The sequence below is a fragment of the Chaetodon auriga genome, chromosome 3, assembly GCF_051107435.1.
Source record: "Chaetodon auriga isolate fChaAug3 chromosome 3, fChaAug3.hap1, whole genome shotgun sequence".
NCBI lineage: Eukaryota > Metazoa > Chordata > Actinopteri > Chaetodontiformes > Chaetodontidae > Chaetodon > Chaetodon auriga.
Genome location: NC_135076.1, coordinates 22,522,201 through 22,535,000, shown reverse-complemented (window position 1 = coordinate 22,535,000; position 12,800 = coordinate 22,522,201). Strand labels below are relative to the sequence as shown.

The 12,800-nt window shown below is 42.5% G+C and overlaps 1 protein-coding gene across 1 annotated transcript in view; it reads right to left on the bottom strand.

The window, feature by feature from the left end:
- Positions 1-4,431, bottom strand: part of polrmt (polymerase (RNA) mitochondrial (DNA directed)) — a 44,271-nt gene extending 39,840 nt beyond the window's left edge. Inside the window, exons 1-4 of the mRNA XM_076727142.1 lie at positions 4,266-4,431; positions 3,444-3,542; positions 2,203-3,077; positions 1,840-1,973 (exon numbers count right to left, since the gene is read on the bottom strand). Of these exons, the coding sequence (XP_076583257.1) occupies positions 1,840-1,973; positions 2,203-3,077; positions 3,444-3,542; positions 4,266-4,407 (1,250 nt within the window). The 5' untranslated portion in view covers positions 4,408-4,431. The remainder of the gene's footprint in view (positions 1-1,839; positions 1,974-2,202; positions 3,078-3,443; positions 3,543-4,265) is intronic.
- Between the last annotated feature and the right edge of the window lie 8,369 nt (positions 4,432-12,800).

Here is a 12,800-nt window from a genome sequence, read left to right as displayed (position 1 = left end):
TAAGCAAGAAAATAGAATTAAAGATCATAAAAGGTGCAAAACTTATTAAAAAAAAAACAATATAAAACAAATAAAATCCACATGCACATTCACTACAAAAGCCGTACGAGGGACTCCTGAGGTTACGCTGCTCCTTAATCCTCCTTAAAGCCTTTTTAACAAAGTGCTAAAACCAGCATCTGACCAACCCTGCTGTCCTCAGCTAAATCAACAATAGTCCAAATGTCCAAACGTGAGACAATGAAAACACTTTTACATTTTCAGTAAGATTAGCGTTATGGGAGAGAACATAAAGTCTTTTATATATATTTGAGGCAACATGACTTTATAATACAGTCAGACTGACATGTGATACAGAAAATGCATAAGGATGAAGAAGTATCAATATACACATGAATAACAAACGTGGAGCTAGAATCAATGGGACTAACTTCTCTTCTCGTCAGTGAGAAACATTTTTACACCTTGTTAGTAATCAGGATAACTGGGAGCTGAGCTGTAAAGTCAAGTCCAGTGTTTTTTCACCGGTAACTGTCAGCTCTGGCTGTGACTAAATCACTACAGCATGCAACATCAAAATAGCAGCTTGACATAATAAAACACAACAAGAAGCAAATGCAGTAGATGCTTTTAAAATAGGCTGACTAATAAGGCACCACCAGAGGAAACATCACTGACAACTAGACAGGCTTTACTTCTTCTCTGACAGCATTATTTTTAGATAACAACGGCCATAAATAGTGACAATCGCAGTGACACGCATATTCGTTCAACAGAAGGAAGCAGTTCAATCTGCTTACATTAAAGCTGCAAGCGGCAGTGACCAGATTTCAGGCTTCATGAAGGTGAGCAAAGTCCCTTCACCTCATCTAAGTCTGTTTAAAGGAGCGAGGCGAATCACCAAAGCCTGCAGCATCTCAATAATCAGGCAGTAAAAGTTTCCCCCTTCACTGGATTTGAACGAAACTCGGTGTGTATGGTCAGGAGATGGAGTAGGATGTCTCCACTGATCGGGTTTTGGTTAATACTTGCGCCCAGAGCACGCACACTGAAATTGGTAGGCCTATTCCCACTCACTGCCTGAAGATATGTATCACAATTCATGATGATTCCACAAATCGTTAATGAGTTATGGCCATATTACTGCTGAGCCCCGGCTCTTTTTTGGTTGAGCCATGTTTTTCAAATAATCTGGCTCATTTATAATAGAAATGTGTATCTCAGTGCTGTGATGCTGTGCACCCATTTTGGTGTTGATAGAGTCAAGATCCAACAAGTTCTATTGATTTTACTGCTTTTCAAAAAATTTTAAATGGTGGACTTTTATGGTCCAGATCCTTTTATGTAGAGCACATTGACCTGGACTTGTGTGTCCCATTTCAAGTCAAGTTGAAAGGCCACGCCTCGTACACACTCAGATGGATTGACTGTGTACGACATGTGGCCTTTCAACTCATATTTCTTGATAAGCACTTTCACATTATTTCCAGTTATTGAGCCCAGTTTCATGTCTCATTCTAGCTCGTCCCTTCAGGGCTTGAACCCTAATAAGTCATACATGGCATGCAGACCTCAGGATGTGCAGGAGTGTAAACCATGAACACAACATGACCCCTGCTGGTGAGTCTCTGCATTGCCACTGTGCTCATTTAAAACTCAGCTCTCTGAGTCCTGACAGTAACAGCCCTCTTGTTAAATATCAAATGATATTGAACAAATCTCTCTCGCCAAACGTTATCGCACACGCAGCTCTTAATGAGCCTTATCCATGGATGGTGTCTTAGTGTTTGTTTGTTTGTGTGTATGTGTGTGTGTGTGTGTGTGTGTGTGTGTGCATACCTCGTGACTGTCTTTGGGGAGCAATTGGGATTGCGGCCCATACACTCCAGGGCGGCACAGTAGGATGCCAGATTTGGCTTAAGAGAAGACTCCTCTAACAGAATGAACACACGGCCGATCTGACTTAACGAGCCCTACATGCAGAGAAAGACAGACACAGGAGGACCATTACATTTTGCTTCCATGTACATTTGGTACCAAACTCAACAGAACACATAACTTAATCATAATGATGTGTCTCATTAATAAAGTGCAAGAGAAAGAATGTGCAAGTATTTATTATCCAAAAACTAACAGTAACGGTGCAAGTAATGTTGAAAATGCTGTATTAGGCCGGCTATTGTGTCACGGTGTTGAACTCACCGTCTTGGCCCACACCCTCATCACGATGTTGTAGACGTCTGTGCTCAGATGTTTCCGTCGACTCATAACTCTGTGCTGGCTGAGCAGGAAACGGTGTGCCCTCTCAGTGTCCCCAGTGAACACACACGCCTCCAGGTAAGACCGGATGCTCAGCTGGATGTCTCCACATGCCGCCGCTTCACCGTCCTCCTGTAGGTGCTCTGAGTTACTCGAAGAAGACGTCCACTGGCTTACCTGCTGACTGAGCCTCCTCTCCACCTCAGCCAGCTCCTTGGCCTCTTCCTGGGCATCAGTCTTTTGGCCCTCTGCATTGGGGACCTGACTTTTAGAGTTCTTCCGTCTCCCTTTAGACACTTTCTGTGGCATGGCTGCTGTTCCTGCTGCAGCAGCAGCAGCAGCAGCAGCAGCAGCAGTGGAGGTAACCGTTGAAGAAACAGCAGCACGAATCTCCTCAGACAGTTTCATATCGCCTCTGCTCTTCTTATTCAAGGGCACAGTCTTTTTAGCTGTGGTAGATATAGTTTTATGTGCTGTACCAGGGAGCATTGAGCTGCTTTTGCTACCTTTCGATTTGGCACTCGGTTTCTCCTTCACATTCTTCTGTATTGTCTGCTGGAGGTGCTGCTGTTTCTTGATTTTCTTTTTCTTCTCATCGGTTAATTTTTTCATCCAGCGGCTGGGCTGAGATGTAGAAGCTCCTTTAGCAGCAGTGTGTCCTGATTTAGGAATGTCAGGTTTCTCCTGAGGTTTGCTTTTGGGACCTTTACCAGATAAAACCCCTCCTCCAGATGAGCGGGCTTTGACAAATTGCACCTTTGCATGTTGCACATCTAGAACGCCGTCAGATTTGAGTTGGTGGATCCTGGCCTCGAGCACTGAGAGAGGGAAAACAACCATTTTTCACAGTAATAAACTGAATTACAGAAAGAATTACAGGCTACAACAGCTGATTAAACCTTGCGAGTCTTCTAACACATGACAGGCTGTAGCATCTAAGACACACACTTAAGAACCAATTAAGAAACACAAACACCTGTAGACAAAGTATACTGCAAAACTTTCAAACAATTATTGTGACATGAGGCTCCTCAGGACCCTTCACTGTGCCAGCATATTCTCTGATATTCTCTGATTATATTCTCATATAACTCTGATATACCAGTATTTGATATGAAATAAAATATGTACTCAGTGAGGTTTGGTATACAGCAGCATGACAACCTGCCTTTACAGCAACATACCGTCTAACAAGTGAGACTGTTCCAGTACACGTTTCTTTCCTTCTTCTATCTTTGGGATTACAAACGAAAAATTGCTTCTCTGGAGCTGAAAAGGTGTCTCTGAAAAAACAAGAAGAGTTGAGAGAGGTTATGATGAATATTGAAAATCAACATCCTGCATAAATATGCCTCCTCTTCCCAGCCAATTACTTCTAACGTTACGTGCATTTTGATATGTTTTCCTCCACATACACATGAGGAGCATTTGGGGGTTCAGAGTCCCGATTAAAGACGTGGAGCAGCTGGGGATCGAGCCCCCAACCTCTTGGCTGATCCGCACCATCACCTGACCTTCAGGTACCACACAGTTTGCCAAAATGGTGACTCCGCAGCTGAGTAGTAATGTTCCAGTTTAATTAAGTCAGATCCTGTATCGAGCCCTAAATTAGGGCCTGGGGGTGATTAATGTTAGCGGTAGAGCAGGTTTTCCCATTACTGGCCATTATATCATCTTAAAACATTTCAATGAAATGCAATGACAAATGTAAAATTTCAATGGCAAATGACAAATGACAAATTGCAAAACCGTTTACCGCCAGCTCGTGTCCACAAACAAAGCACCCCACGCTGGACTCAATAACCATTTTATTTTACCTGTTACAGGAGCTAACGTTAACCCCACAATGTGCGAGCCCCACATTACAAGAGCTGTTCAGTGTTGAATTAACACGTAAGTACATTGGCATTTAACACAAGATCCCTCGGAGAAACTGAGTGAACTTGTCCATCATACTACAAGTGCACTTGCTCGTGAGACTTATGTGATCGACTCCTTGAGCTCACCTGATATTCGTCTGACTGCGCCGCTCCTTCTGGACACACACAGCTGACAGCAGTCCGCGAAAGACACGCGAAAAGCACACTTCTCAAACAAACTGCGACGGGTCAGACATTTGGCAAAAGCACATACTCTGAGAAGTGACATGTTGACATGTAATAACCGCACTACTTCTGAGCACTAGGCCGCCATCTTAAATAAGACCAAACTAGTCGCAAGGAGCGATCATCAGGGTTTAAGGCGTGGTCAGAAGATCGCAGATAAATCGAGTGTGGTTTTTGGAAATGTGTTAAAGTTTATGCTATTCAGTGCTTTGTGTTTTCCAGGTGACGGCCGTATATATTTATTTTTACTTTATTTGGGATAAATTCTACATTGTTATGAATCTTAACAGTTGATACTGATAATATGTCAGCTGGAGTGCTTGCAAAGGTGTAGATTACGGTTTACATGCTCAACTGTCAATGAGCTGAAAATTCAGGTGTCCACATACTTGAAGTCATGCAGTATTTGTTGAGTCTGGTAAAACTCTTGTATGATCAGTGGAACATTACAAATTGAAGTTGAAGTTAATGTACTTATAAGATGCACATTGACAGTTCATGACACTAACGCACATGAACATTAAATACGACAGTTAGAAATAAGGTTCAGCTTATACAAACCTTCCATCTGTTACAATTAGGTGGGTACAAAATCAATACTCATATTCACAGAGTCACGGATAGTAAGGTGCTTAATTAAAGTTTCCAAATAAATAGTTGTTATTCTTCCTCTGAAAGTCATTTTATAAAACAAAAAAGAGCTACCACTTCCTGCAGTCGATACATGGCTTCCCGTATAAGGGTGAGCATCGAGGTTCATGTCCGCCATCTTGTCTGCAGCCAGGGTCTTTTGGGGCTTCTGTCTCTCCGACCGTCCTTGCAAATGGTCCTTGCAGTGGATTCAGGCCTTAATTGGAACTGCAGTAATTATTAGACAACAGGTTTTAGTTATCACCCACATCATGTTAGATTGACTTATTAATGTATTTTCTCTTTTTTCAATATTTCATAGACAGGACTACACTTGCATATTGCTGAATATTCATAAAAATCTTTACCTTTTCTGTCTTTTCAGTGGCTGAGCTGACATCTGAGCTGACATAGACATCACTGTAGGTAGAAGTGACAGTGAATTGTGTTTGGCCTACAGGTGGCAGTCTCATCACAGCCAATCAAAGCAGGACTAGAGGTCAAACAGGAGATCAAGGTGAAAACGAGTGTCCTACAGTAATACGATCAACGTGTTTTGGGTGATAGTTTTACGTTTGTATTCACATTCATGTTATCTTACATAAATCTATAATTCTCTGAGATGTCAAATATTTTGGTCATGCAACTTTAAAATCCTTGCTATTGTATATAGTTTAGTTTAACTTACTGTTGTGTACTGGTTTTACGTACCAGAAAATTGGTTGAAACTTGACAGTCCAGCTCTCAAATTTACTTCATGTACTAGATTTTATTGTGTAGACATAAATATTGAATATGCAGCAGCCAACGTTGTGAACGGGACCTTTGGTATAAAGGAGAAAGTTAAAGTAAAATGAAATTCACAGTGTTTCAAGCTTCTTTCCAAGCACAGAAACACACCATAAAATTCTGTATGTTGTCTCAGGACTTTTACTGTCATGCAGTTATTGTGGTCCTTAACATAAACTGCTCATCAGCTGAGGAAAAACACTGCATGCTTTTACTTCCATTAATGTAACCTGACGCTGGTAGAACACACATGCAACCCACACTCATGCTGACTTGACCAAAGTGCTTGTCACAGCCCACTGAAAATGATTGTCTTCTTCTCCCAGTCGACTTTTGAAGTTCAAACATCATACAGTTTAAATCAAGTGTGACTCAGCTCCAAATTGAAAGTAAAACTGAATGTATCTCATTCACATCCTGTATACTTTCTGACCCCCAGCAGTGTCAGCCTCCCCTTGTCATGCATCCATAAAGCATTCTTAAACACTTTAGCAGCCCTTTGTGTCTCGGCAGGCTGGAGGTTAACACAAGCGCTACTTGACAGAGAGAGAGAGGGAGAGGGAGAGAGAAGGGGGGCTGCAGAGAGGGAAATGAGGTCCAGGCAGTACATCTTTTCTCAGTGGAGGCAGTGGCTGAGAGCACAGCGGTGGGTGTCTGCTGCTGAGCTGTAGGTGAGGATCAGGAGGTGTTTGTTGCCACGGTTCACGAGCAGGGCCCCTTGACAGCCTCGTTTGATGTGGTTGGCCCCTGTCGGCGGCTGGCTCTTTGCGCTGGTGTGACAGTCATTGCCGGGTGAGTGACTGTCAATGCCTCGACCGACAAAAGAGGAGAAGACAGGCATTCATGGGGCCTGATAATGGCCAGGCCAGCACAAGGCTGCCATTCTCATACACTTTGATCATGTGGATTCTTTTGCACACCTTTGTAGGGGCTCCCTATTTGTTTAACAGATGGAGAGAGGGCTGTTTTTGATGGAGATACTTCTCTGTGAGATGCTTGTGTTGGTAAATGCCTTTGGCATGTGTTTGTGTGTGTGTGTGTGTGTGTGTGTGTGTGTGTGTGTGTGTGTGTGTGTGTGTGTGTGTCTCTTGTGTGTGTGTGTCTGCGCCACTTACATGGAATTAGTGACCTGTCACCATGTGGAAAAAAGTGTTTCTTAAGGAACTTCACTGTGAGGCTCCACATATGTGACATCTGAAAAGTCATATTTAGGAAGACTTCATTAAACATTTTCTTTCATGTGACACTTTCGAGGCATGCGGCACATTAGTACTTTTTACAATCTACTGTAAACTTCCAGAACCCTGATAACATTTATTATGAAACCTTAGTCATTACATCACACACTTTATGTCCATTATTGTCCATTACAGAGACACAGACATCAAAATGATCGTTCGGGCTGATCCACAGACCTTTACTGGACTGCTGTGACTCACACGGCTCTTACTGGGTTTACTCACACATGCATTCTAAGATGGATTCAATTAGTGAGTCAGTTAAAATGTCTTAGGATGTGTCATGCTACCACTGTGCTATTAACAAATGTATCTTAATAGAATAATTTCAAAGAATGATGTATACTTAAGGCTTTAACGATGTTGGGTCAACCTCAACAATCAACACAAAGCTACTGCACCTATTAGGAGGGGGAAGAAACGCTGAGTCAGCAAAGATTTTTAAAGTGCTTTTTCCATCCTCACCACCACCACCAGCCTGTTCTATCCATGTCCTCTCTTATGTGCTTCTGATGTGTCAGATAGCAGCGCACTGATTTATTATCACCTCTGACAAGTCAGATTTTTTTCATCAGACTCTATCAGTCAGGTGTATCTCTTGCTATCCTATGAAGATCTGGGAGGCTGGATCTCTCAGACCTCTTCACAGCATCAGATAGATGGCCTACTTATCATCATACCACTGACAATAGGCAATTGTCACGAAGCAGGATATGCAAAGGGCCATGTCCTCAGTGAGGCTCAGCTGGGGTGGTCTGGTCAGTTCCTTTAACCACGTCCGGATGTTTGTCAGCCAACCACACCAGACAGCTCAAAGATATGAAGCACACCTGTGTTGGGTCTGACCCAGCAACACAGGCTGTGGTCACGCTCAAAGTATAAATTGTATAATCACTAAAATTATAAGAATTTACTGCCCGTGAAAAATATGTGTAAGATAATTTCCTTATGTGAGTGTTGTAACTCCCTGCAGCTTAGCATCTGCAATAAGGAGAAAGTAGATTGTTCTGTATCTGGAAACACTTTCATTTGAAAAAAAAAAGGAAAACAAACACTTTCCTACCACTGAGTTACAAACTGGCAGAATGTCAGTAGACTTAAAAGCACCAGGTCAGGGGTGAGCTGCTAAAACACAACTACAAGAGCAAGAGAGAGAAAGAGGGAGACAAGGACTTAGCAGGACGGCAAAACAATTAATAATAGGGAGCTATTACTGAGGGATTGTCAGTGCTAGGAGGGAGGTCGGGTTTCAGACCCTTTTGAAGACTTTGATGGTACAAAACAGGCCTCATTATAGAGATATTATCTCTATTCATACACTTACAGAGCCGCTTGGATTCCTGCTGGGAAAGATTAGGTTCCTCCACTCGAGAACATCCTCCTTGGGTGCCTGGCTCACAGAGCGGTGTTCTCAGCTCAGGGCACGCTCGCACAGCACGGCTCAACTCAACTCAAGTCAGAGGATACAGATTCAATATAATCCATCTGGGGCAGACATGCATCGGGCATGTTGTGGTCATTAGAGATACAAACACACTAAATTGAAGTAAGGAATTACAGCAGGCCAAGCTAGCAGCATGGCTCAAGAGACAGTCAGACAGTCCTCCATGTTGGTTCAGACTGAAATATCTCAACAGCTTTTAGATGGATTGAGAAGAAAGTTTGACAGTCATGGTCCTCAGAGGATAAATCCTAATGACTTGATTGCTTAATTGATTGCCTACCTTTGCTTGAACACCACCGGGTTGAGATTTGTGGTTTTGTCTGAATATCTTGACAATCTTAAGGGGGATTTTCAGGAAATTCGGCACAGACATTCATGACTTCATGACCCTTACCCATTCCAAGTTGTCCAATACTTTGGACCAAATACTTGTAAAACTAATGGCGCTACCATAAGTCTCAGCTGTAGATCATGTCTAGTGCTAATTAGCAAATGCTAGTGTGCAAAAAACTGAGATATGTTAGCATTTAGCTCAAAGCACCACTCTGCCTAACTGTAACCTCACAGAGCTGCTGGCATCAGTCTTGTTTTTCTGCCCCAAATGTTCCTCGTCTCTGCTTCTAATCTATAAAATTAGAAGCTATGCAGTGGATTCCTCCCTGACTCGATTATAAATTGTAAATGAGCTAGACAGTTGTAAGCTGAGATAGGTTAAAGTGGGCATTTAAGAAATCCCCAATATATGGAAAAATCATGTAAATTACTGTAGTTCTCAAACGTCAAAAATGCCCACTGTGAAACAGCAAGAGATCGCATGTTACGACATTTAACAAAGAAATACATTACGCTTGTCTCTGCTCTGAAACTGAGCTCAGAGCCCAAACATTTGCTTGCAAGACACCACAAAGCAATCTGCTGCCACATCTGACACTCACATGAGGCCCGAGCTTTGTTGTTGACCTCAGGGGCCACTCTGATTTTTGAGAAGTTATACAGTACATAGAATGATTGTATGATTTTAATTATGGGGAATTTCAGCAAAGGAAGGACAGCTGGAACTTCCTGGGGGTCCTTATTCTCTTTTTTTCCTCACTTTCTCTGCTTTTCTCTCTCTCTTTGTTTTGTTTGTTTGCATGCATGTGCATGTGTGTGCACATGTATGCGTGTGTCCTCCATTAAATTAAATGTGATTAACATATCATTGTTATTTTATTTTACATTAGAGAAACACAGCAACACAGTGATTCATGTTAATTCCATCCAGGGTAATTCATTATGAAATAAGGCTCTGTGTTGTACTGTAAAGAATGTCTTCCATGACCTTACTGGTTTCCAGAGTAGTCAGAATACTCATAAGAAAATTGCAGCATTTCTAAACTGATATATCTTAGGTACATTTGAATCATTGTATGCTTTCAAGAATTTTCATGGCTGGCATGATTTTGATTATTTCAATGTAAAACTAATACTTCATTTTCTAGAGGGAAACAAACTCCTTTAATGTAAAATGAGCATTTTAACAGAATGACTTCTTGACGGTTGGGTGATCAAAACACAAGCACAAATTCTAGCCCAACTTCTATGACTTTAAAAAAGTTGGTAACTCTTCCTCCGAAGATGATCAATGTGGTGAAAGAAATGGTTAAGGCCATTGGAAAGTTTATAATTGACATATGGAGTCTGTTGGGACTATTAGCTGGAAGGATCAACTGACTAGAGAAGACGTGGAACAAAACAATCTGCCTCAATCAGCAAAGGGAAGGGAGCGGCACATTGTAATGTAAAAGGTTAATTTTTTACACTGAGCTTAAAAGATATCAGTTCCTCACAACAAATATTATGTCTCAGTTACAACCTGATTTGTTAACCATGTTTACCACGATGATGCTTCATCACTACCATCATTTTTGTGTTTAAATGACATATATTCATGAAAAACAGTTTGCACTTTTGTCCCCCATACAGCAAAGGCTGCCATTGTCCAAATGCCTTATATAACTTTGTTAAGAAATATTGTTTCCTGTTGATTGCAGATAGAGACAGAATAATAAATCAATTGCTGAGCCAAGCCTGCAAACACTCAGATGTCCTGAAAACTAGCTACATGTTTTTTGAAGATGGGGAAACAGCTTCATACAACATTAACAAAAAACACATTCACAATGCCCTCTGTCCCTCCCTCTTGCTCTTCTTTGCGTCTTCTTCTGACTCCCAGCAGTTCCAGTTATGTTGGACAGCTCATGCAGGTGCTGACTAAAAAGTATCCTATGCAGAACGTATTTGACTCTAAAGGACAGAGATAGGAAGTGAGAAGAGACAGAGAGAGCGGACAAAGGCAGAGGAAGTTAACTGACACGAGACTGTGATTTTTACGAAGGGCCCACGTAGATCCATGCTGAAAGTGGCTTTGATGAGGAGCCTGGCGGGCACTCAGGACCAGAACTTAGCGGCAGGTAGACAGGAATGGCTTGAGGGAGTCAGGGGCTGGAGCAGGGAGTTTGGAGAAAGAGGTGACTGGTCTCTTTCTCATAGGTTTTTCTTTTTATGATGGTAAGATTTAAATAGGGGCTGGAGGACAGCAAGTCTCTGGGGGCGGTTAACAAGCCACAGAGTGTGAAGTCACTGTCATCCCCTCTTAGCACATACTCCGCAAATGCACTTCCAGTCCCGGACTAGCGTGGCCTCGGGGTGGTACGCATTATTGAAACAGGGACTCCTTTAAAAAGGGAGTGAATTGCCACCACTGGACTGCCCCAGTTGAGAACATCTGCATCTTTTCTGTCTGTTTCTATCACTTTTTCAGCCTCTGTCTTTTTATCAAGTCCAATCAAAGATCAAAGATTTAGATTCATACCGCTCTCATGTCTCATGGACCAGGAGGCAGTTAGCTTAGCCTAGCACAAAGACTGGAAACAAGGGGAAACAGCTAGCCTGGGCAAAGGTAACAGAATCCACCTACCAGCACATAAAGTGCAATACTTTTATATATTGTTATTTAATCTGGTGTCTTGGTCAGGACCTGTAAATATTTGGAGTTTATGCTGGTTACCTGTTTTTTTTTTTTTTTTTAACCTTTTGACAGAGCCACACTAGCTTTCTACCCCTGTTTTACATCTTATTACTAGCTAGGCTAACAGGCGACTGTCTGCAGGTTCCCAAATTTCAACATTTTCCTTCAAGTTCTGGGCCAATTTGAATACTATTAAATGTTTTTTGTTCTTCTTCTTTTTTCTCACATTGTCAGAATAATACTCCGTGATAGCAATATGCTTGAACTAAAGAGTCGCTGTTAATTGGAATGTGTTGGCTGAGCTTTAATGCCTTGCCCTAATCGGGTTCATTACACAGCTTGTAAAAAACTGACAAGAGTGTGGGAAGTCACAAAAAAGGTGTTCTTCATTTCCGCCCTGCTCGCCAAATTAAACGGCAAAGATCAGAGAGGGTGTTTCGCTGAAATGTTAACACAGGTGATCAGAAAGTCTCTCAGGCTTCATCTGGACTAACTCTGCCGACACTCCTGCAACCTGCTCTGTGTTTGCGACCGCTTGATGATTCAAACCAGCGGCCGTAAAAAAAGAAAAGACTCCCTTAATTTGCCCCATGTGGCCAGGGAGAAGAAAAGAGAGTGAAGGTGTCAAAAAACAGCCTCCTAGCTGGTTCACTGGACAGTAATGGAGCTGATTTGACCATGTGACAAAATGCTTCACCATTCACATCAAGGGGAGACAGCAGAGGTCATGGGATAGTAAGGGGATGTAAGTCTTTCCAGGTGTCTGTGACCAAAGAGAGAAGAAACAGAAAGAGGACAATAAAATCCACAGGTGAAAAGCAAATGGCACATTTCTCACAGAGTAAACTGTTCTGAGAGAGAATAGAAAGGGGAATGTGCTTGATGGAGGCTTTCCTCATTTGTTTGAAATGGTTATGAATGAGTGCGGTGGCCCCACCCACCCCCTCTTCTTTCAACCCCCTAGATGCTGGCCCTGCCCAGGATAAAATGCAGGACAACTCAGCCGGTGCCTCCACAGAGGAGAGGACTGACTGACTGACTGACTGACTGACTGACTGACTGCACACAGCAGAGCGTGAGGCCGTTCACTTACTGCTTCACTGCCCTGTGCTAGCTGACACACACTCGCCGACTGCCGCTCACTCTGACACATACAGACACACTCTCGCTGCCTCTCTCTCTCTCTCTCTCTCTCTCTCTCTCTCTGTCGCAAACACACACCGGCTCTGTCCCTCCCATACTCACTCACTTGCTCACTCCCTCTCTCTTTCTCTCTCCCTCTCTCTGTATCACACACTCACGCATACACACACACACACACACGC